The 18,942-nt window shown below is 38.3% G+C and overlaps 1 protein-coding gene across 1 annotated transcript in view; it reads right to left on the bottom strand.

Annotated features, from left to right (window-relative positions):
• Positions 1–3,533: 3,533 nt before the first annotated feature.
• The window catches only part of WDR64 (WD repeat domain 64), a 76,534-nt gene continuing 61,125 nt past the window's right edge, over positions 3,534–18,942 (bottom strand). Inside the window, exons 17-27 of the mRNA XM_075706925.1 lie at positions 18,807–18,899; positions 17,339–17,432; positions 16,037–16,079; positions 14,857–14,987; positions 13,362–13,467; positions 11,608–11,669; positions 11,093–11,202; positions 10,106–10,291; positions 7,249–7,348; positions 3,884–3,964; positions 3,534–3,698 (exon numbers count right to left, since the gene is read on the bottom strand). Of these exons, the coding sequence (XP_075563040.1) occupies positions 3,534–3,698; positions 3,884–3,964; positions 7,249–7,348; positions 10,106–10,291; positions 11,093–11,202; positions 11,608–11,669; positions 13,362–13,467; positions 14,857–14,987; positions 16,037–16,079; positions 17,339–17,432; positions 18,807–18,899 (1,171 nt within the window). The remainder of the gene's footprint in view (positions 3,699–3,883; positions 3,965–7,248; positions 7,349–10,105; positions 10,292–11,092; positions 11,203–11,607; positions 11,670–13,361; positions 13,468–14,856; positions 14,988–16,036; positions 16,080–17,338; positions 17,433–18,806; positions 18,900–18,942) is intronic.

Below are 18,942 nucleotides of genomic sequence, written 5' to 3'. Positions count from 1 at the left end.
AGGAAGATAGATGTTTGCTTTTTGTGTACAGGCTTCTCAGTGTGGGCCAGCTCAGTGGGCAGTGGAGTTTGTCTCTAAAAAGCCAGCAGGATTCCCTCATAGCAGGAAAAGAATATTTTGCTGCATTATTTGAGTGAAATTGCCCTCTCCTTTTCTTAGAGTAGGCGGCTGATGGAAGGGTGCTTCCATACTGTGCCCTCCCCTCTCAGTATTACTGACTGCTCTCATACATGCTCTCAGGCCAGGTGTTGTGGACAGATTCTTGCAGATCTTTCTCACTCTCTCTCATTTGTCTGCTCCTCTTACCCTTTGCATTTCTGCAAGTGATGTTGATAGGGGCAGGACAGACAACAGGGCAGCCTGCCTCATCTGCAAATGCATCTGTTTACATACTCCTCATCTGGCCTATATTGAGGGGATTTTTTATTCATGGAAGTGAAAAGTATCCTTTTTTATTCTGCTCTTTGCTGACTTTACTCACTCATTTTACATCTGACCAACACAGTTACACTCAAGACTCTGATCTTGCTAGAGATGTAATGCCTTCAAACCAGAAAGCACTGTCAGCATCTTGCTGAATTCCAGCTTTCCAAAAAATGGCAGAGTTAGTGAGGGCTTAAAAATATCTTCGCTCCCTTGAAGAGAATGGAGACTTGAAAACTAAATAGAATAGAATCACTCCTTAATGCACTCACTGGTACCTACCTATAATGCTATCAAATTAACTCAGCCTGGAGCACAGATAGAGATAGAGCTTGGTAGCACCCAATTTTTATCAGTCTGCTTATTTTAGGCAAGCCCAGTGCTGGTCTGAGCTGCCATAGCCTCTAGTTCCTGTAACCATATGGATAACGGAAAGATATTTCACACATGTCAATGAGATACAGATGTTCTATCAAATTGTGTTAGAACTTTCTTACATTTCAGAGGTGAAAAAAAGGGAGGCTTTGGTGGGAAAAAATATTTCAAACATTTTGCTGGGATCTGTTGATTCTCTGGGATCAGATAGGATGATCAAATAGTGTTTGTGCTTTCTGGGGAAATGAAGGAGGCCCAGTAACCTACCATTTCCCTTGCCCTGTTATTCTGGGAGAATCCTCTCTTTTGGAAACACTGCATCTGTTACATCTAGCCATACTAAGTGCCCTGTTAATTTTTGTTTCTCATATAAGTACTCTTCTTCTTTGTGCTATATGGAATAAAACTAAAATAGGTTAATCAGTAACTAATTATTCCAGCAGAAGCTGAACAGTCTCTCATGTGTTCCCAGCTGTAAGTAATCTAAAATGTGTCTTTTGGTTTTATGTAGGTACTGATATATTCCATATTGCTGAGTCTTCCAGCAGCAAATGAAAAATATGTATCTGTTCCTCCTTTCCATTTTATATTTGTTTTTGAAAGCCACTGGCACCAGAAAGGTTGTATTTGGTCATAATCATTTCACAGAATATCAAACAGGCAACATGAACCTGATTCTCTCTGTCCCACACGGTGGGTCAAGGGAACCCAAAGACATCCCTGGTCGAGAGGCTGGCTGTTGGGATGCGAAGACATCCTCTTGTATTTTCTCTCATGAGTGTCCTCCTGGAAGTATTCAAAATTATAAGAAATGCAAAGTGTTTACCAACCAAGATAGGTATACTATAGAGGTGGCTCAGGCTCTTGCTGAAGAAATCAACAAAAGTACTGATGGCTTCTTCCCACATATCATTATAAACCACCTACAGAGGTTCAAGATGGATGCTAACAGGGAAAAGGAAGAAGCCTCCTTTGGAATTCCCCAAGCAGAACAGGCCTGGGAGGAGTATATGGGATTTTTGACGACTGCAAAATCACAGATGACAGGGTCCTGATTCTGGATATCCATGGACAAGCACATCCTGAACAGTGGATAGAACTAGGTTACACACTTTCAAAAACTTCCCTTAACTCAGGTTTTTTTTCCGCATCGTGTTCCTCAATTAGCCAGTCCTCTGGCCAGTCAGATAATATGTCCATTTCATTCTGTTAATAGTTCTGGTCAAGGCATCTTCTGAACAAACAAAAATATTGGCACTAAAAGGTACTAGAATGGTAATTCTGAGGACTTGTCCACATAGCACTAACAAAACAACTGCAAGGAGCTTTACTTGGTTTTTGCTTTTTCTGTTTCTGTAATTATGTTTAATTAATATAAAGTTAGCTCAGCTGAAAATAGTGCAGTTAAAAATGGCATGTTCTAGGATGCTGTGACCTAAATTCAGGTATCTTTAAATAGGGCTGTTTCTCGTTAGTTGAACCTAGCTCTCAGTCCTCCTTCTGTCTTATATTCACATGGTTAACAAGGAAATCTAAATGTTTCCGAAAGAAGACATTTGACTAGGATACTGTGGCATGTTTGCTACCTATGGAACATCCCATCAACTCTTTGCCTATCAAAGGACACCAAAGCTCCTGAAACATTAGAGAAAGGTTAGAGCAGTACCTCTGGAATACCATTTGTTCTTCAGAGAAGTCTGTATGGCTAGCAAAAGAAGAATTTTTGCAGATTTATGGCTCTGAATCTTTAAGCAGTTTATCATAGTAAGGTGCTTTTCCTTCTTAACCATCAAAAAGTGGAGTGAGTTGGGCTTTTCTGTGAGTATCTTGTTATAATCATACACTGGCTTTTTTAGAATTTTTTCTCTGCAGGAGGGACTGGAATAGAAGTAAAGATTTAATTTCTATATGTTCTACTTAATAATGAAATGGATTTAAATATAACAGAAAAAAAACCAGAGAAAAAAACTGAAATAAGGAACCTGCTAATCCACTTTCCTGAAGACAGATGCTATGTTTATTTGTCTTGATGCTATTCTCCACTGAAACCTGTCTCCATTGTCCATCCAGTGGGACTGGACATCTCAGCTTTGTTCCACTGAAGACCTTTAAAAAATAAATTGCAAAATTTCAAGAACTAATTAATATATTCAGGTGAACAGACCACTTTGATAGTGTTTTGTAACAGCATAGACAAAAAATTATTTGTTGTGCATGGAGCTCACAGAAGTCTGATCTCATTTTATAGTAAATCCATTGCAGTGCCATTGGCTTCAGTGTAGTGGCTCCTAACTTGCCAAGGCACAAGAACCCCGGTATTTTATTTTCTTCTTCTAGAAGAAAATGAAACATAGATTTCCAAGGCAGATTAATGGTCAGAAGAATAGCATATGTGCCACCTGTTTGAACGTTGTGCTCCTGAGTTGTCTGTTTTCTGAGATACTCTGTAATGCTGCATGCACAAGCATTAAGTCATATATATTTGAATGCAGAGTACCCTATTCATCCCACCTAACCAGCCATCTAGATGTTAGGAGTCTCATCCAAGCTAGCTCTCTAGGTACCCTCTGTAGAATGAGATCAGCACCTCTGCTAGGGGTAATTCTTTCCATCCTATGATAGGTGGGATAGACAAGGCTGTGGACATTCTGGTCTTTCTCCATAGAAGGAACAACCTAGGAAGCCTTGCTGGACAGCTTGCAATAAATCAAATCAATAGTACCCATAAAATAGTATTAACTTACAACCGCCAAAACTTTGTGCAGATAAGAATCAATAGGGTTTGGGCCAGCTAGAAGAGTCAAGTCTGAGCAAAAAGTTAATGACATAAGGTTGAACAGGAGAAGTAAATGTCTGGAATACTCACTTTGTGGCATGCTCACGTCAACTGGCTTCTCAAGCTTCCACCAAATGGAGAATGGAGTTGGATAGGTAGTAATGGAAACCATGTTAGCAAATTAAATCAAGAAGCAGACAGTTAACAATAGAATGTCAGAGTACATGATTGTAATAATTTACTAGTGCTAATGGCTTCTGCTGTGTGAATGCCACTGCAAAAGGTAGAAAAGAAAACGCTTGTGCTTACCTCATATATAGGAAGATACCCAAATACTGCACCAGCCTCTCTGTTTCCAGACTCAAAACTTTTCAAAGGTTGTCTATGGATCTGAAAAAAGGAAGCCAAAGTCAGTGCATTACTAGCTGAAGACAAAAGGTAATGAAAACATTACTTCTGTTACTGAATTGCATGGTAATGTTCATGTTATCTGAAGAAATGTATATCATTACTATGTAGAGAGATTATGGTTTATGCACAGGTTTTCTTTGTACCATGTAAAAGCTGCCTTGAACTTTTTTTTAAGTTAGGAGGGGATCATTCTTCTGCTATAGAAAATGCATAACCAGCAAAATTCCATCTTCCCAAGGGACACAAAGTCAAGTTAACAACGAAATGCTTCTTATCACCTAAGTGGAAGCTAGTTTTAAGCACTTAGTTCTCTCACCTATTAACACCTTGGATAAGCTCAATAAAAGAATCATTTTCAGGGTGTCAGGTTTGGTGAATGCATGCTATCACAGGACAGTGGAAGTCTAGCCAAGGGGTAACGGAGTAATAACTCCCTCCCAGACGACAGCTTCATCACAGGGCTGTCAGTCTGGCCAACCTTCTGCTGGGCTTTGCAAATCACAAACAGCAGCCAGTTGCTAAAGAAGCAGATGAACAAGACATTTCTGCTGTTAACTGCTGAAAGCTTTGAATTTGCGAAAATACCTCAGGTACCTTGACAGTTCATCCACACTCACATGAATCCTGAGACTTGATACAGCCATGATTTCACCCTAGGAGGCCAATTAATGGTCCTCCAAAAAGGAAAAAAATGCACCTACAGCTTGAAATATTGCAAAGAACCCTTGTTTCCATTAAATTCGAAAACACAAATTTAATTTGAAATGGTACATTATACAGAGATTTTCTACTTATATTTTTTCATGGTCATACTAATACATTACTGAGTGTGCTGCAGTAGTAACAGTTTAAGAGATACCACATCTTCAACAATGTGAAACATTCCTAAAGGAATCTGTTCCAGTGTCTGTCTGCCAGTTCTAAGCATGACTCATGTGCATTAATTAGCAGGCATTACCCATTTCAGAAAGACAGGACAACTGAATTATGGTGAGCTAATCATATACTCTAGGTGTTTGCACAGCCACTGAAAGGCACACCTCTAGTCTGAAGTCCAAACTGAAGTCCGCTGGTTTGTTCTGCTCCAAGGCAAATGATAGGAAATCAAACCTTTTTCTCATCAAAAGCTCAGTCAGAAGGGGACTCCAGTGCTAATGTGAATCAAGTATCTTCTGCTATGAGACCTTCAGTGAGTCCTCTTTTCAAATGACTGGGTAAAACCCAAAGCAGAGCCCACCTCTACTGACTTGTCCCACAATGTACTCAACCACGGACTTTGCTACAGTAAAATTTAATGTTTTATACCCAGCATCAATATATTTTTCCCACTAAAACTGCTCTCTATTACACAGCGCTGTATCTACAGCTGTTGAACAGCAGGGGACCAATGATCAGCTGCTGTTACTTTGTAGTGCATGCTCCAATGGCACAAAAGCAGCTATACAGTTTCCCTGTGACTTAAACACAGACCACTCTGGAGATTGTGCAGCATCTGTGACTGGTATAACTGTGACTTAAGGGAACTCAACTTGTTGCTGCCTTGGGATGAAATGACAGAATGCCTCAAAACTGCATGCTTGACTACCTTTGCTTAGCAGCAATTAATCCACTAGCTTCAAATAGTCAAGCACCCAGATGAGATGAGAGCTGATCTTGTATCCTTGGCGTCCCAGCCAGCAAGGACAAGTGAGAAAGGAAGAACAGCCCTGCAGAGGACTTGGGGGTACTGGTGGAAGAAAAGCCGGACATGAGCTGACAATGTGTGCTTGCAGCCCAGAAAGCCAACTGTATCCTGGGCTGCATCAAAAGAAGTGGGGCCAGCAGGTTGAGGGAGGTGATTCTGCCCCTCTGCTCTGCGCTGGTGAGACCCCACCTGGAGTACTGCGTCCATCTCTGGGGTTCTCAGCACAGGAAAGACATGGACCTGTTGGAGTGGGTCCAGAGGAGGGCCACAAAAATGATCCGAGGGCTGCAGCACCTCTCCTATGAGGAAAGGCTGAGAGAGTTGGGGTTGTTCAGCCTGGAGAAAAGAAGGCTCCAGGGAGACCTTACTGCAGCCTTTCAGTACTTAAAGGGGCCTTATAAAAAAGATGGGGACAAACTTTTTAGTAGGGCCTGTACCGATAGGACAACGCGTAATGGTTTTAAACTAAAAGAGGGTAGATTTATACTAGATATAAGGAAGAAATTTTTTATGATGAGGGTGGTGAAACACTGGAAAAGGTTGCCCAGAGAGATGGTAGTTGCTTCATCCCTGGAAACATTCAAGATCAGATTGGACAGGGCTCTGAGCAACCTGATCTAGTTGAATATGTCCTAGATCATTGCAGGGAGGTTGGGCTAGATGACCTTTAAAGGTCCCTTCCAACCCAAATTATGCTATGAGTCTATGATTCTATGAACTGGCTGGCAAGACAGGGCAATAAACAGTGGAGAAGTGTGTTCCACTCACCTTGTCATCCTTTCACCCAAGGTGCACAGAGAAAAGTAGCTGGTCACATGGAGTAACGTTGTCTTTTACTGACTACTGTTTGGACCTTAGCTGGCTGCATTAGGATATCAGATTGTGGTACATAGGAGACTCACAGCACCACAAATTTTAGGAAAGGATGTTAAGAGTTCATACCCCTCACTAGCTGTTGGCCTCTAACCTTTGGGGAGGAATGGTTAGAAAGGTGTTAATGGAAGCTTTGTTAGCAAGTGGTCCTATCTTTTTCCTTTTCTACTACAACTGCAAGAGAAGGCGTGTTATATGTCCCCATGACTTTCAAGGGCTAAGCCAGGTAAAGATGGAGGAGCTCCACCATTATTAAATTAGAGTTGTAGAAAATATTTATAACGATATCTGAACTAACTCAGAACTCTCCTGGTTTTTGACTTTGTGGGAACCCTGAAAGAACTGTTGTGCATAACCAGGAATTCACTGTTGTACTAGTATTTTCAAACTTCCTTCAAGTAAACTTAAGATATTTAGGATTCCTTTTGGAGTATGTGAAAATTCTAGGGTTTTTTTAATGCTGTTAAACCAAACAAGTGAATCAGTGTGTGCTACCTTATAAATTGGAATTTGGAAGTGTGAAACAATGAGAATGAAAACCAGAGAGGTTTCCTTCATCCCTCTGTTTATGCATTTTTGTTCTAGCTTGTCCATTGAATGAAAGGATATGTAGGGTTATTTATGGCTAATTTCTGAATGAGAAATACAATTGCATTTCCTGTATGTTGCACAGAACAGAAACAAATTTGTCATATACATGAACTACCTTTGGAGAAGCCAGAGCTTTGAAAAACTTCAAGTCTTGAATTATGTCCACATGTTTAGGCTTTTTTAAAACTGAAGGTGATCTGGTCAGTGACTTCCACCTGTACACACAAGACAGAAAAAATCTGATGCTCCTATCAAAATGGCCATTTTGAATGCAACATTCTTAGCTGGCTCCAAAATAAAATTATTTTGAAGTATAAATTATTCCATATATCTTCAAAATATAATTTATATTAGGACCTTCATAGGTGTCATGAAGTGCTTCACTAACACTTTGTCAATCCAGATACTGGCTTGTCATCTCTAAGAGGTTGAAAATGTTAATCTAAAAAACATTAGTTACCACAACTGGGTGCTAACTTGCTGTCTGATAATGGCTTTTCAGCATTTCTGCCAGTCCTGACTACAATTTCTGTATGCTACTTTCCTAACAAAGAAGGTTTCTTCTCCTCATATATCTGGTTTCCAAAGTTAATCACAAGAAGAAATGACCTAGAGTAGAGCGTCTCTTAGTGTAGATTAACACAGTTTCATTTATAATCAGAAAAATTAAGTCAGATCACACAAGCTAAGGAATTATAAACTACAGAGGGAAACTGAGACTATTCTTCTATATGGGTCTATCTACCTGCCAACATTTTTCAATAGATTACCTGAGCCGCTTGTTTAAACTGTAAGCACCCATGTTATTCAGCTGGGTTTGTACCTTTTCAGATATAGGCACATTTGGAGACTATCTGTTAATAGCATTTATAACTTGATTTGTTAATTGAAATTCTGAAATATTATCTTAATGACTTATATGACAGCTATCCAATAAGCAAATTATAGTAGCATCATGATTTCGTTGTCCGAAACTGATGTATTGTATGACTTGATCAGTAAACTATGAGAAGTTCCATTGTAAAGCCCTACCCTAAGTTATACAATATGCTTTTGTTTAGTTAACAGATTGTCTGAGAACAGAAGTCTAGGTGATGTATTACTGACTTGATCAGTAAACCATGAGAAGTTGCTTAAGATCTGCCAAGAAGGAAATTAGGGGAAGGTAATTCTGGCAGGGGGAGATCGCGACCACCAAATTGTGAGCCCCCTTCCACAATTACACCCCAGACTTAAATTGAAGGACAACTGAGCATGCTTACTAATTTACATACTAGGCAAAGAGATTTTAACCAATTGTAACACTGCATATGTATTAGGGAATTAAATATGGTAATGAACGTGTATAAATAGATGCTAACTTGATGATTCGGTGTGCTAGCTTTGTGGAAAGCCACCTAGCACCCAAACTTGTGCAACTTTGTGAATAAACAATGTCTTGTCTCAGTGTGTGAAGATTGGCTTATTGCATACGGGGTAAACGAGCCCTATTTGGGACAAAAACTTGACCCAAGAGAAGCTCCTGAATCCTGTAACAAACAAAACCTAGCATCCATAAGTAACACAGCCTTTTGGCTGATGGTTGGTTAGCTATCCATTACACTGTTTGGTACAATTAATCCAGAGTAAAAAAGTTACTCTTGAGGTGACGGCACACAGAGTATAGAGAATGGTAAGACTGAACCTTTCTACTGCGCAGCATGTGGCTGCCTTTTTGTTTTTCAGTTCTCTGCACAGTTAAGCAGGCTTCTAATTTGCTTCCAGTCTGTTAAATTAATGTGTTTTAAATGTTTGATAGCCATTCTCCTTTACGGAAATATTTGAAAGGTCCTCAAAAAGTAGTCACAGTTTGACCAGGCATGTCATCTATGGAAACTTTCTTTAAGGTTAGCTGACTTAATTTTAGTATCTTCGATTCCAGAGGTTTCAAACTAGCTGCTGACTATTCAAAAGCACTACAGGGGTTAGTCTTGCAAACACAGCCAAGCACTTCTCTATGTTGATGAGTTACTGTTCTGACTTGAGTGGGACTACTCACATTAGTGAGAACTCTATGGAATAGCGAGTGTTAGCAAGATACTGACCTAAATGGGGTAACAGTAAAGCAAAGCACCTTAGAGATTTTCCATTGTCCCACAGTGCTTTGGTTAAAAGGCAGACTAAGAACACACATGGTATATGAAAACTTACCACTAAAGCATGCATGACTTTTTAAGCCCTGGAGCAATTTCTCCCAGATTGGACTGCTTTGTTTCTAAAGGCAATGTGCATGTTGCCTCTGAAGATTCTTGCTTCAGTATTTATGTTCATTTGATCAACCCACTAATTAATGAACCAGGGAGCTCCAGGACTAGAAATATGATTTAAGTTACAGGGTCAAGGCTCTCTGGCTTGACTTGTAACTAACCCATATCCCTTGAGAACTCTACCTAGAAGGGGAGAGGTCCTGTTGAACACACAACATTTATGCCAGTGTTAGAGCATCATGATCAGAGGTATGTGAATGTATCCATAACATCCCAGCAAATTTAAGAAGACCATTTTTTAAACTGAAAGATTAAATTGGGCTTATTCTTACAGAAAGATTTGGGCTTGGGTTGAAACTATTCACATCAAGCTTTTTCAATACATTTTTTTGGATCCCAGAAGTGCATCAGCTTGTGGAACTGGAAGGGAAACAGGCTGCTAACCTGAACAGTGTACATGACATACAGACTCTAATTAGGCTAAAATCTGAGACCATTATCTAGTCATCACTGTTATCGAATTCATATCACCTAATCCTGTCACCTAGTCATAACAATTAAGAGATGTATCCATGCTGTGTAAAAAAATTTCTAAAAAGGATTTTTCTAAATAACTCATAGGCAATACTAGTATTTTTTCTGACCTTCAGGTGAAAGGTGCTTTTAAAGTATATTTTCAGAACTGTTCCCCCAATCATACATATATGTAAATGTATGAGATCTTACTTGGCCCTGTCCAGCATTAGAGGATATTCAAACTTCTTCTTTTCCATATGCTTGCTTTCCTCTTTAATTATAGTAGGAAAGTCATTAACATCACAAGGCAAAATCAAACGACTGATATCTGATAATTCAAACTTCCTTGGTTGTCCGAAGTAACCAAGGTAGTATCCGTTCATGGCATGCCAGAGCCTACAGACATAGTAGAAGCAGTGACAAAGGACAGAAAGGAAAAATGGATACTTTTAGAAGTGAAACAAAAGTGACAAAATATGTGTCTACATTATCAAGTTCTGCAGCACTGTTCTAGAGTTCAGTATGCTAGTTATAAAAAAAAAAAAATCAATGAGGTTGAAGTTCACGGTTTATAATGTAAGTAACTTGAGAGTAAAAACTCAGAATTATGTTGTAAAAATCAGAAAACAAACAAACAGTTCATCTTTATAATTACGAAACTGAGGAGTAAAGGCACCAATATCCTGAAATGCTCCTACAGTAAGGTGCTGCCACCAGAGCAGGATGTACACAAAATTTCCTCATTTATTCCCCCCAAAAAACAAAAGAAACCCCTTCAAATGTACTTGTTAGCCAACAAGGAATTACAGGTGTCTATAAAGCATCTTCAGACTGCAATGGTTTAATTGCATAGGCATTGGTTAGATGCAATGCTTAGGACCCATGTCAATTTAACAAGTATTGAAAGCTAAAATAGGATTAGAACAGGAGGTCATTTCTAAAATGATGGGGCCATTACCTATGCATTCAAGGGCACCTTGCTGAAAGAAAATGACAGTCTGTAAAAGGTCTGACTTCCTGAGAAAACTGAGTGTGTTATGTTAAAAAATTAGTTCTTTCAGGTGCAGAACAGAAAATGCAGCCGGTGTTGTATTTTATTTAAGTTCTAGCCTATATACAAGTCCGGCAAGAAGAGGAACTTTGGAGACAGTTCAACTGATTTGCCATAGCAGTAAGAAGGATTAGTCATTTTTGTACCTGACTGAACCATCAATGGATGCTGTCACTACCACATTTTTCTCCTCTTCATGAAATAAGTCAACCACTTCATTAGCATGTGCCCTCCAGCAGAGCTCCTCCTTTATTTGCTAAGGGAAAGAAGCAACATAACCACATTTCAGGCAGTTCTGTATGCCACCATGGTTGCTAGCTTTGTGGATTTATCAGCATGGCTTTCTGCAAATTAAGAGAGGTGAAAAAGTAATCCCTCCACAAAACAGCCTGCAAATGGCATGTGGTAGAAACACCACTCGGGGGACATGGATAAATTAATTCTTAACGTAGCCTCTTTGAGCACAATGGAATAATGCTAACAGCATCTCACTTATGTTTTTCTTGTTTTTCACAGCATCAAGTTATTATTTCAAGCAAAAGACATGACCTTTATGTGCAGGAAACATTTTTAGTCCCTCTAGAGCTCTGAATCCATTTTTCTGTTTGTCTTATTTTGGTGTACTGTTCATGTTAAGAAAATCTGTCAGATTTTTCCTTACTTTTTTACTATTTTGTGGATCTTCTAAGAATGAGGCAATGCTCCAGCACATAATGTGTCCCTCTGTTTAAGAAAGGAAAAAGCAAAACATCAATAAATTTCATTAGTACTACACATTCACTAGTTGCTACCATATGCTCTTGGTAAACACTGGGTAGAATGAAGCAGGGATTACAGATCAGTGAAAGTTATTTTAAGGTGAATGTCACTATCTCATTGTCAAGCACAGAGTAGAAAATAATGGACCATTCATTAATATGCAAAGAAATATGTATACTCTTTGTGAGCAATGTGTCATTAACTGGATAGGCTTAAAATGGAAAGAATGTAGCTTTTTCTTTAAATGACATGAGTAAAAAATAAGAGTCATCTTGTCAAGACAGTTATCTCTTGCACAAACTAGGTATGAGAGCTTCCTGAGGATTAAACTGTTTTTCAATCCTGGTAAAATGGACAAAGTTTGATTAATTGCATATGTAATGAAAGCTTAATGTTTTACAACCTTTTAGTACAGTCATGTGAAGCCAGAATCAAAGAATCATTTTCCTTATGACCCACAACTGCTCAGTTTCCTGCCTAGGATCCCTCTTTCCTGATGAAGTTGCCTCTTATCTCTCATTTCTACTACTAGACATAGGAATCTTTTGTGTATTTCCAGCCTTCATACAGGTCACATCACGTTTCTAGGACTGTACATTTGCAAGCAAGCAAGGAGGCTGACAGAGAAGTTGACCTTTTCCTAACAAGGAAAAATCTGTAATGGAACAAGAAATTGGTAGTAGCACTGCAGATAAGAGTGTGGAAAACATGAAAAGCAAATACACAGTGGCACAAACACAAAAGGACAAAGGGAGAGTATCAGATGAATAGGTAACAAGGTGGATGCTTTTCCACAACTAATTAAAATCCTGTTCGGTGCGTGCTGCCTTCCTGAACTCATAGACTGATCTGAATCAATGGGGAGTGGAAACTCCTCTTCATTTTCAGCATTAACGTCAAGCTACTGCTCAATTTTGAAACAAATGGGAAAAAACCCCTTGCTCCATCCAACTTCTGACAGCGTAAGAGCAGGAAACTGGCAGGAAACTGTTCTAATAGGTATTTTAGAAGAAAAGTGACACATTAAAGGACAAAAATCTCATATAGCAGATGCAGAAGAGGAAAATTGCCAGGGTGATTCTAAAGGTTTGGAGGAGAATCATACAGCAGATAAACTCTTAGACGTTCTGCCAAATGAAAGCCAGATTTGGTGTGAAATTAGAAGTCTAACAATAAGCTGCTAGCACAGACCAGAAGTGTTTTCTTTCATTATATAGCAGCGTAATGCTGAAGCCATTACTGTGCACTCCATATCAGCATCTGAATCATGGCTCTTGGTACCACCACAGCTGTAGTTTTTTATTTAGTTTTATTACCATGGATGTGAATTTTTTGCTTGTTTTTAGCAGTAATCTTTGCCCTTGGTGTTAATACAGTAATTCAGATGAAGAGTATATGCAGGGCTTGTGAATAAAGAAAATTGTAATGTCTTTTATGAAAACAATTCTACTGATAATGCTATTAATGTAATACTAAACTTTAATCTACCATCCTTTCATACCAGCAAATACCTTTTTCAATTCTTTAATTATAGCTTTGATGGAGAAAGTCTGGCAGCATTTGGACCTTCATTTCCGTATTTCTGGCACATTTAGAACATGATATTCTGTGGTCCTACGAACTGTCCTGAACATAATGACTAACAAGTTTACTCACCCTTACTTCCTGCCAAAAGGATTTTAGTGGAGATGTCTGTACATAGTGCTGTCAGAGGAACTGAAGGATATTTTGAAAATGGCAGAAGTTCTTTCACTAGGTTTCCCTAAAATAAATAAACAAACACATATTTCTCTTCATAATATCTACATGAAAAAAATAATAATCAATGCATCAGAAGTTGAGTGCCATTGATTTGATCTATTCAGCATTACTCAGCTCATATCTATTCAGACAGCAGCTAAAAAGTTAGTTCCCTAATCTATTGCACGACCAAGATAGCTGGGATGTATTCTTCTTCTGGTTGCCATCTCTTCTACACCAAAAGAACAAGCTATTTCACTCTTCAGGCAATTCACAGTCTATCTGTACCTACCCCTGCTTTACCACTTATCTCTCATTTGCTGTGGAATATCATCAGTATGCATCTCATTTGATACTGAAATATCGTTTCTTGCTGCAAATGGAGCCATGATGTCTCCTTCACCAACTTGTTATATTTTTCAAGCAAGCATTAGTAGACTTTCTCCCTTACTGTCTCTTCAGGTTTAAAAGGAGATGAGGGAGAAAGTCTTGCTGATAAGGAGAATCTTGACTGTGTCATCCATGTAACGACGATGACAGTCACATCAGTGATGACATCACCATCCTCTGAACTTGGAGATTCCTACAGCAATCTAACCACACTAATATATCAACCGTGAAGACAACAAAACCCAACAAAGCCCACACCTACTGTACTTGGGGGCATTTACCATCATATTCTATTTTTGCATAAAACATCTGCAAAGATACCTCACCATCTTTCTGAAAAATTCTTGCTATGACTTGCCCTTGCTGGGATTTCTGTTAAAGCCTTACATGGCTGACTTACTGTGATCAGCGTCTGCTGCAATGACCAATATTACCAAGTCATATCATGGTACTACCCCTTCTTTCTGCATTTACTTTTTATCTCTTGTTTAGAGTAACATGTTTTCTGGAATAGAGTCTCATAGGTCTGAGGTGATATGACAACTAAGCCACTGGCATTCTGTTGTATGACTGGCTTTACAAGCTGGTTATAGCTGTAGACACTAAGTATTAGGGTACTATTCTCTCCTAATACATAACCCTGCTAGTGCTAGCTGGCTTGTGCAATGTTCCAGACATATTTCTCCTCTTCTGAGAGTAGGACACTCTGCCTTGCCTATCATCCTTTCTTAGAAGGTAAATTATGTGGATGAAAAATCAACTTCTAGAGTTTCACATAACTTTACAGTCAGGGTTTTTTTATAATTATTTCAAATCATGTTTCTTCATTTTCCACTTGCCATTACTCTCTGCTACAGTTATTAAAGCAGAACTAATTCATGTCCGTGGAAAAAACTATTAACCAAAAAATGCAATAAAACATCTGATGCTGCAATTGCTAGTTAAAAAACATGTTTTCAAAGATTAGTAGAATTACCTTCTCAGTGGTCCAGTCCCATCCCAAAGACATTCAGATAGCTACCTGAATACTCCATAGGCAGATACAGCCATTTTCATGAGCAGAAGCTAGTATTGGTGAGTGTCCTGCTACAGTTTTGGATAACTGTACATTCATCTTCAAGTACTGGGTATTCTTATTCCTAGTTGTGACTTCTGCTTTGGAACACAAATGATCATACATTTTCTCAACAATTTTTAGTACTGCTTTTGAATGTACAGAAATTACATAACACTAGAAAAAAAGTAAATTTGAAAATAAAGTCCCTCATCAAGATGGCATTACTCTGAAAACATTACAGATATGGATAAAAGCCAACTGAAAAGAAATTAGAATAATCTTCATGATCTTATCTAAACCAGCCAGAACTATTGCTCCATGATGCGGGAAACCTTATTTAGAGAACCTTTTTTGAGTTCCGGTTGTGGCTTCCCCAGAGCTGGAGATGCTGGGGGGTCCCATGAAGGTTCTCAGTGAAATGGACATTCAGTGGATGCAGGACCTAACATGAGTGTTTCCTCCATTGAGCAGCTACAAGGCTTAGGGATATTCTAGTTTTGGGGCATGTTTTCTTTGCAAAATAAATTCAGCTTAAATCCACATTTCAGATGATCAAATTTCTTGTTATTGGGAAAGTATGCTTTCCAGCAGAGGATATCTAAAGGATTCAGAAGAATCTAGAGGATTTGCTTCTTGCAAATTCACCGACTCCATTTGCATAGCTTTAACTCAAGCACTTGGCTCTCTCTTGTTTCTGTTCTTTTAAGTATATATACTACAAGGAAAATTATTCCTTCTAAAATTCCATCTTCTTTTGAAGATTTTATCTGTGAGGCCATTCACTCATACTTGACTCAAGATGGCTCTTGCTGTACCATTTCACTAATTCATTGCTCAAATATTTATGTGGAAGAGGAGTGTGTATAGCTGTCATTCCCAAATTCTGCAAGGTCTTCAGCATCATGTCTATTTAGAAAAATCAGCCATTAAGCCCTTGCATATCCTGCATCCTGGCCTGGCTTTTAGGAAATAACTGCAAATCAGGGGTTAGCAAAAGATGTTGAGGTGTGTCATCCACATACCAATGGTATCCCAAGTATTCTAAACACAGTTTGCCAGACAAACTGACAAACTCAGTTTCTCTGGTAATCTGGGCAGAACTTACGGATCAACAACAAAAAGAATGAAAAACATCTTTCTGTACCTGTTGTTATTTGAGTATTAATTTCATGACTTCTTACATTTTCCTAAAAGCAAGGAATAAAATGTAACAGAATTAGAAAATGGAACTTGGGTGTAACTACAGAACAGTTCTCTAGTTGAAATTATTTTAAGAACCTAATTTTTTTAATTGAAGCATTCAAATACTTCCCCAATTTCCATTCAATCTGGGACAGCATTAAGTGAAAACAAGGAACATTTAATCTGAAGAGAATCAAAATCACAGATGAAATTAACTGGAATTTAGGAACATGCTAAAGGTAAATTTGGTTGAATGGCACTAATTTCTTAGGACAAGCAAAGTCATTCACTTACAGTCATGTGAATGTAACCTAGATCTCTTACGTAGTTTAATTCAGAACATGCATATAGTCTTGTTACTGCCTTGAGCAGTAATCAGTATACTGGCCTCAAAAGTTGCCAAGTCATAAGGCAGGAAAAACTATGCAGCCATGGGTGTTTGAGGTATCTTAGAAGAGGAAAAGCCACTTCAATTTCATCCTACCTATTGATCTGTAAGGCTTGATGGGTCGGGCTTTTGGGGATCTTTTTAAGAGCTGCAAATGACTGTCTATTTTGTTATTCTAATGACTACATATCACAAGATATTGTATACTTTAGTTTGCGGATGACAGTTAGGCCTGTGTCTACTTGGGAATCTATGAAAGTTCCATGCTCTGCTGAAAGAATATGCTAGAAAGAATCTGAGACATAGCAGGATTTTCCTCTTTTTGCCTACTTGCTTTGTTGCTCTGCAGATATGGCATGTTCTTCTGGCATAAAAGGACAAAAAGTGTCACAAAAAGCATAATGCTGTTCTTAGAAAAAATACACAGATTGAGACAGTGGCATCTTGATAGTAAATTAAAAATGTTCTCATACTGTCATTTGAAAGCAATGTGTCCAAGCAAATGTGGCTGCCATGTAGATGTGGTTCCACTTTTATTCAAGTACTTCACGATTTGTCTATTTTACCTTCCCCTTTGAGTTCTTCTATACCCCTGTTTGAAAGTCAGAATTACTAGTGATAAACGTCTGACAAACACTTTGGTAGTCAGCTATTCCATGTATCACAGAGCTAACTGCCTAACAGAATGTATTCTTAATTTCCCACCTCATTCAGCTTAGGTGAACAAAGTTCATTTCTCTGTAATTCTTGATATTTAGTTTTGTGCATGGCTTTATGGAAGGATTTTAGTAAGCTACAGGATTTTAAAATGAAAACCAAAATGAAGACAGAAATTTGTTTTGAATGCTACCGAATCCATGAAGCCACTATACCTACCTTATGTAGGTTCAAAGAACTGCTCTTGTGCTCTGGAATGGCACTGATATCACTCCTCATAGTAGCAGTAGTAGAGGGCAGGGAACTAATTTTCCTGTGTGAAAGAAATTATTGGACATCACTGACATTCTTGAAGATAGTGTTTGCTATCTGGAAATCAACATCATCCAATGTAATAAAGCATAATAAAGTAGCATCTGCATTGATTAGACCGATTAGACTAAGGGTTGTTCGTGTTTCAGAAATTTATCCAAGTAACTAGGCAATATTTGCACATTACACAGCCAACCTCTCCTGTTAGGAGTTTTGAGCAAATTAAATCCATAGTAAATCAAAATTAACACTGGTGTTCATCCTCAAGAAGTAAAGAGGAAAAATTCAGTGCATGCCAATGGCTTGTTCCCTTTCATTTTCCACAGCGCTTTGCTCTGCAAATAGTTTTCAGTTAATTATAGAAACTTATTTTCAATCTGTTAAGATGATGATCAGAAATGGGATTCTGTGGAAGAAACTCAGAAAAAAAAATTTGGAGATGGTCTTCAATATTTTTGTTTCTGAGTCAAGAAAAGTTCTGACTGTACTAATGAGAGGTTCTGGCAACATAACGTACACCAGTGTCACAGCTGCTCTGTTTTTGAAAAGAGTATCTGAATAACTGGGATAATGTAAAACACTTATAGAAAGTATGCAGCTAGGGTAGCCCACTTAAATTTGGACAGGTGGCCATATCTTTGTAATTTTTCAGTGTTTGATTTTACAAACTTGCTACCATTCTTGAACACTGTGTGTGTATATATGATCACAGTCACATTCATCTAGGTACCTTCCCAGTATGTACAAAACATCCTAAGCGTATATGATTCAAAGATATTGTAGAATCCTCCTGCTTAAAGCATAATCAGAACTTTTCTTGATTTATAAAAAATAATGAGCATATTTGGCTAAAATTTTGTTCTCCATCCAACACTACCAACCTATGCCAGCTTCTAGTTTGGTTTAAGATGAAACTTGAGGCTGCACACTTCAATGAGTCTGCCTCTCTCTTTGTTTGCTGAGAGTATCTAATACCATGAGGATTGTATTTAAAATAAGGAAAAAGCCTGCTGCCACACAGAGTTGTCTCACAGAGATAAGAATCAAAGAAGGTGCAGTACACAGGAAAACTAATACCTGACAAAAGTTGACTTCTGTTGATTTCTTCAACAGAATTGAGACTTATGAGGTCATTTAGAGGACAAAAGGATCGATTAGAAGAGTGGTAAAAAAAACCCCATATAACATGGATTGATAAGCATTACACAAGTTTAAGGATGGGAAAGCTAATTAACTGTTTGAACTTGAATTGATTAAATGCAAATTAAATCTCAGTTTAAATCAGCTATCTTGGACAAACATTACATCAGTTTAGTACAGAAAAATTCCAAATGACTGTGCCTGTCCTGGGGGAAGATAAAATGCACACAGTTACCTGGAAGAGAAAGCACTATGTACAAGGAATAACATGGCATTGACTCCAGATGCTTGAAGAAGTGAAGCCTGGCTGTCTTCATTAATTTTACACCTGAAAATGAAGGTGTTTGTACAGGATGCATCAGGTTGCGTAT

The sequence above is a fragment of the Pelecanus crispus genome, chromosome 3, assembly GCF_030463565.1.
Source record: "Pelecanus crispus isolate bPelCri1 chromosome 3, bPelCri1.pri, whole genome shotgun sequence".
Taxonomy (NCBI): domain Eukaryota; kingdom Metazoa; phylum Chordata; class Aves; order Pelecaniformes; family Pelecanidae; genus Pelecanus; species Pelecanus crispus.
Note: the sequence above shows the minus strand (reverse complement) of the source record. Positions and strands in the feature narration are given on the sequence as shown.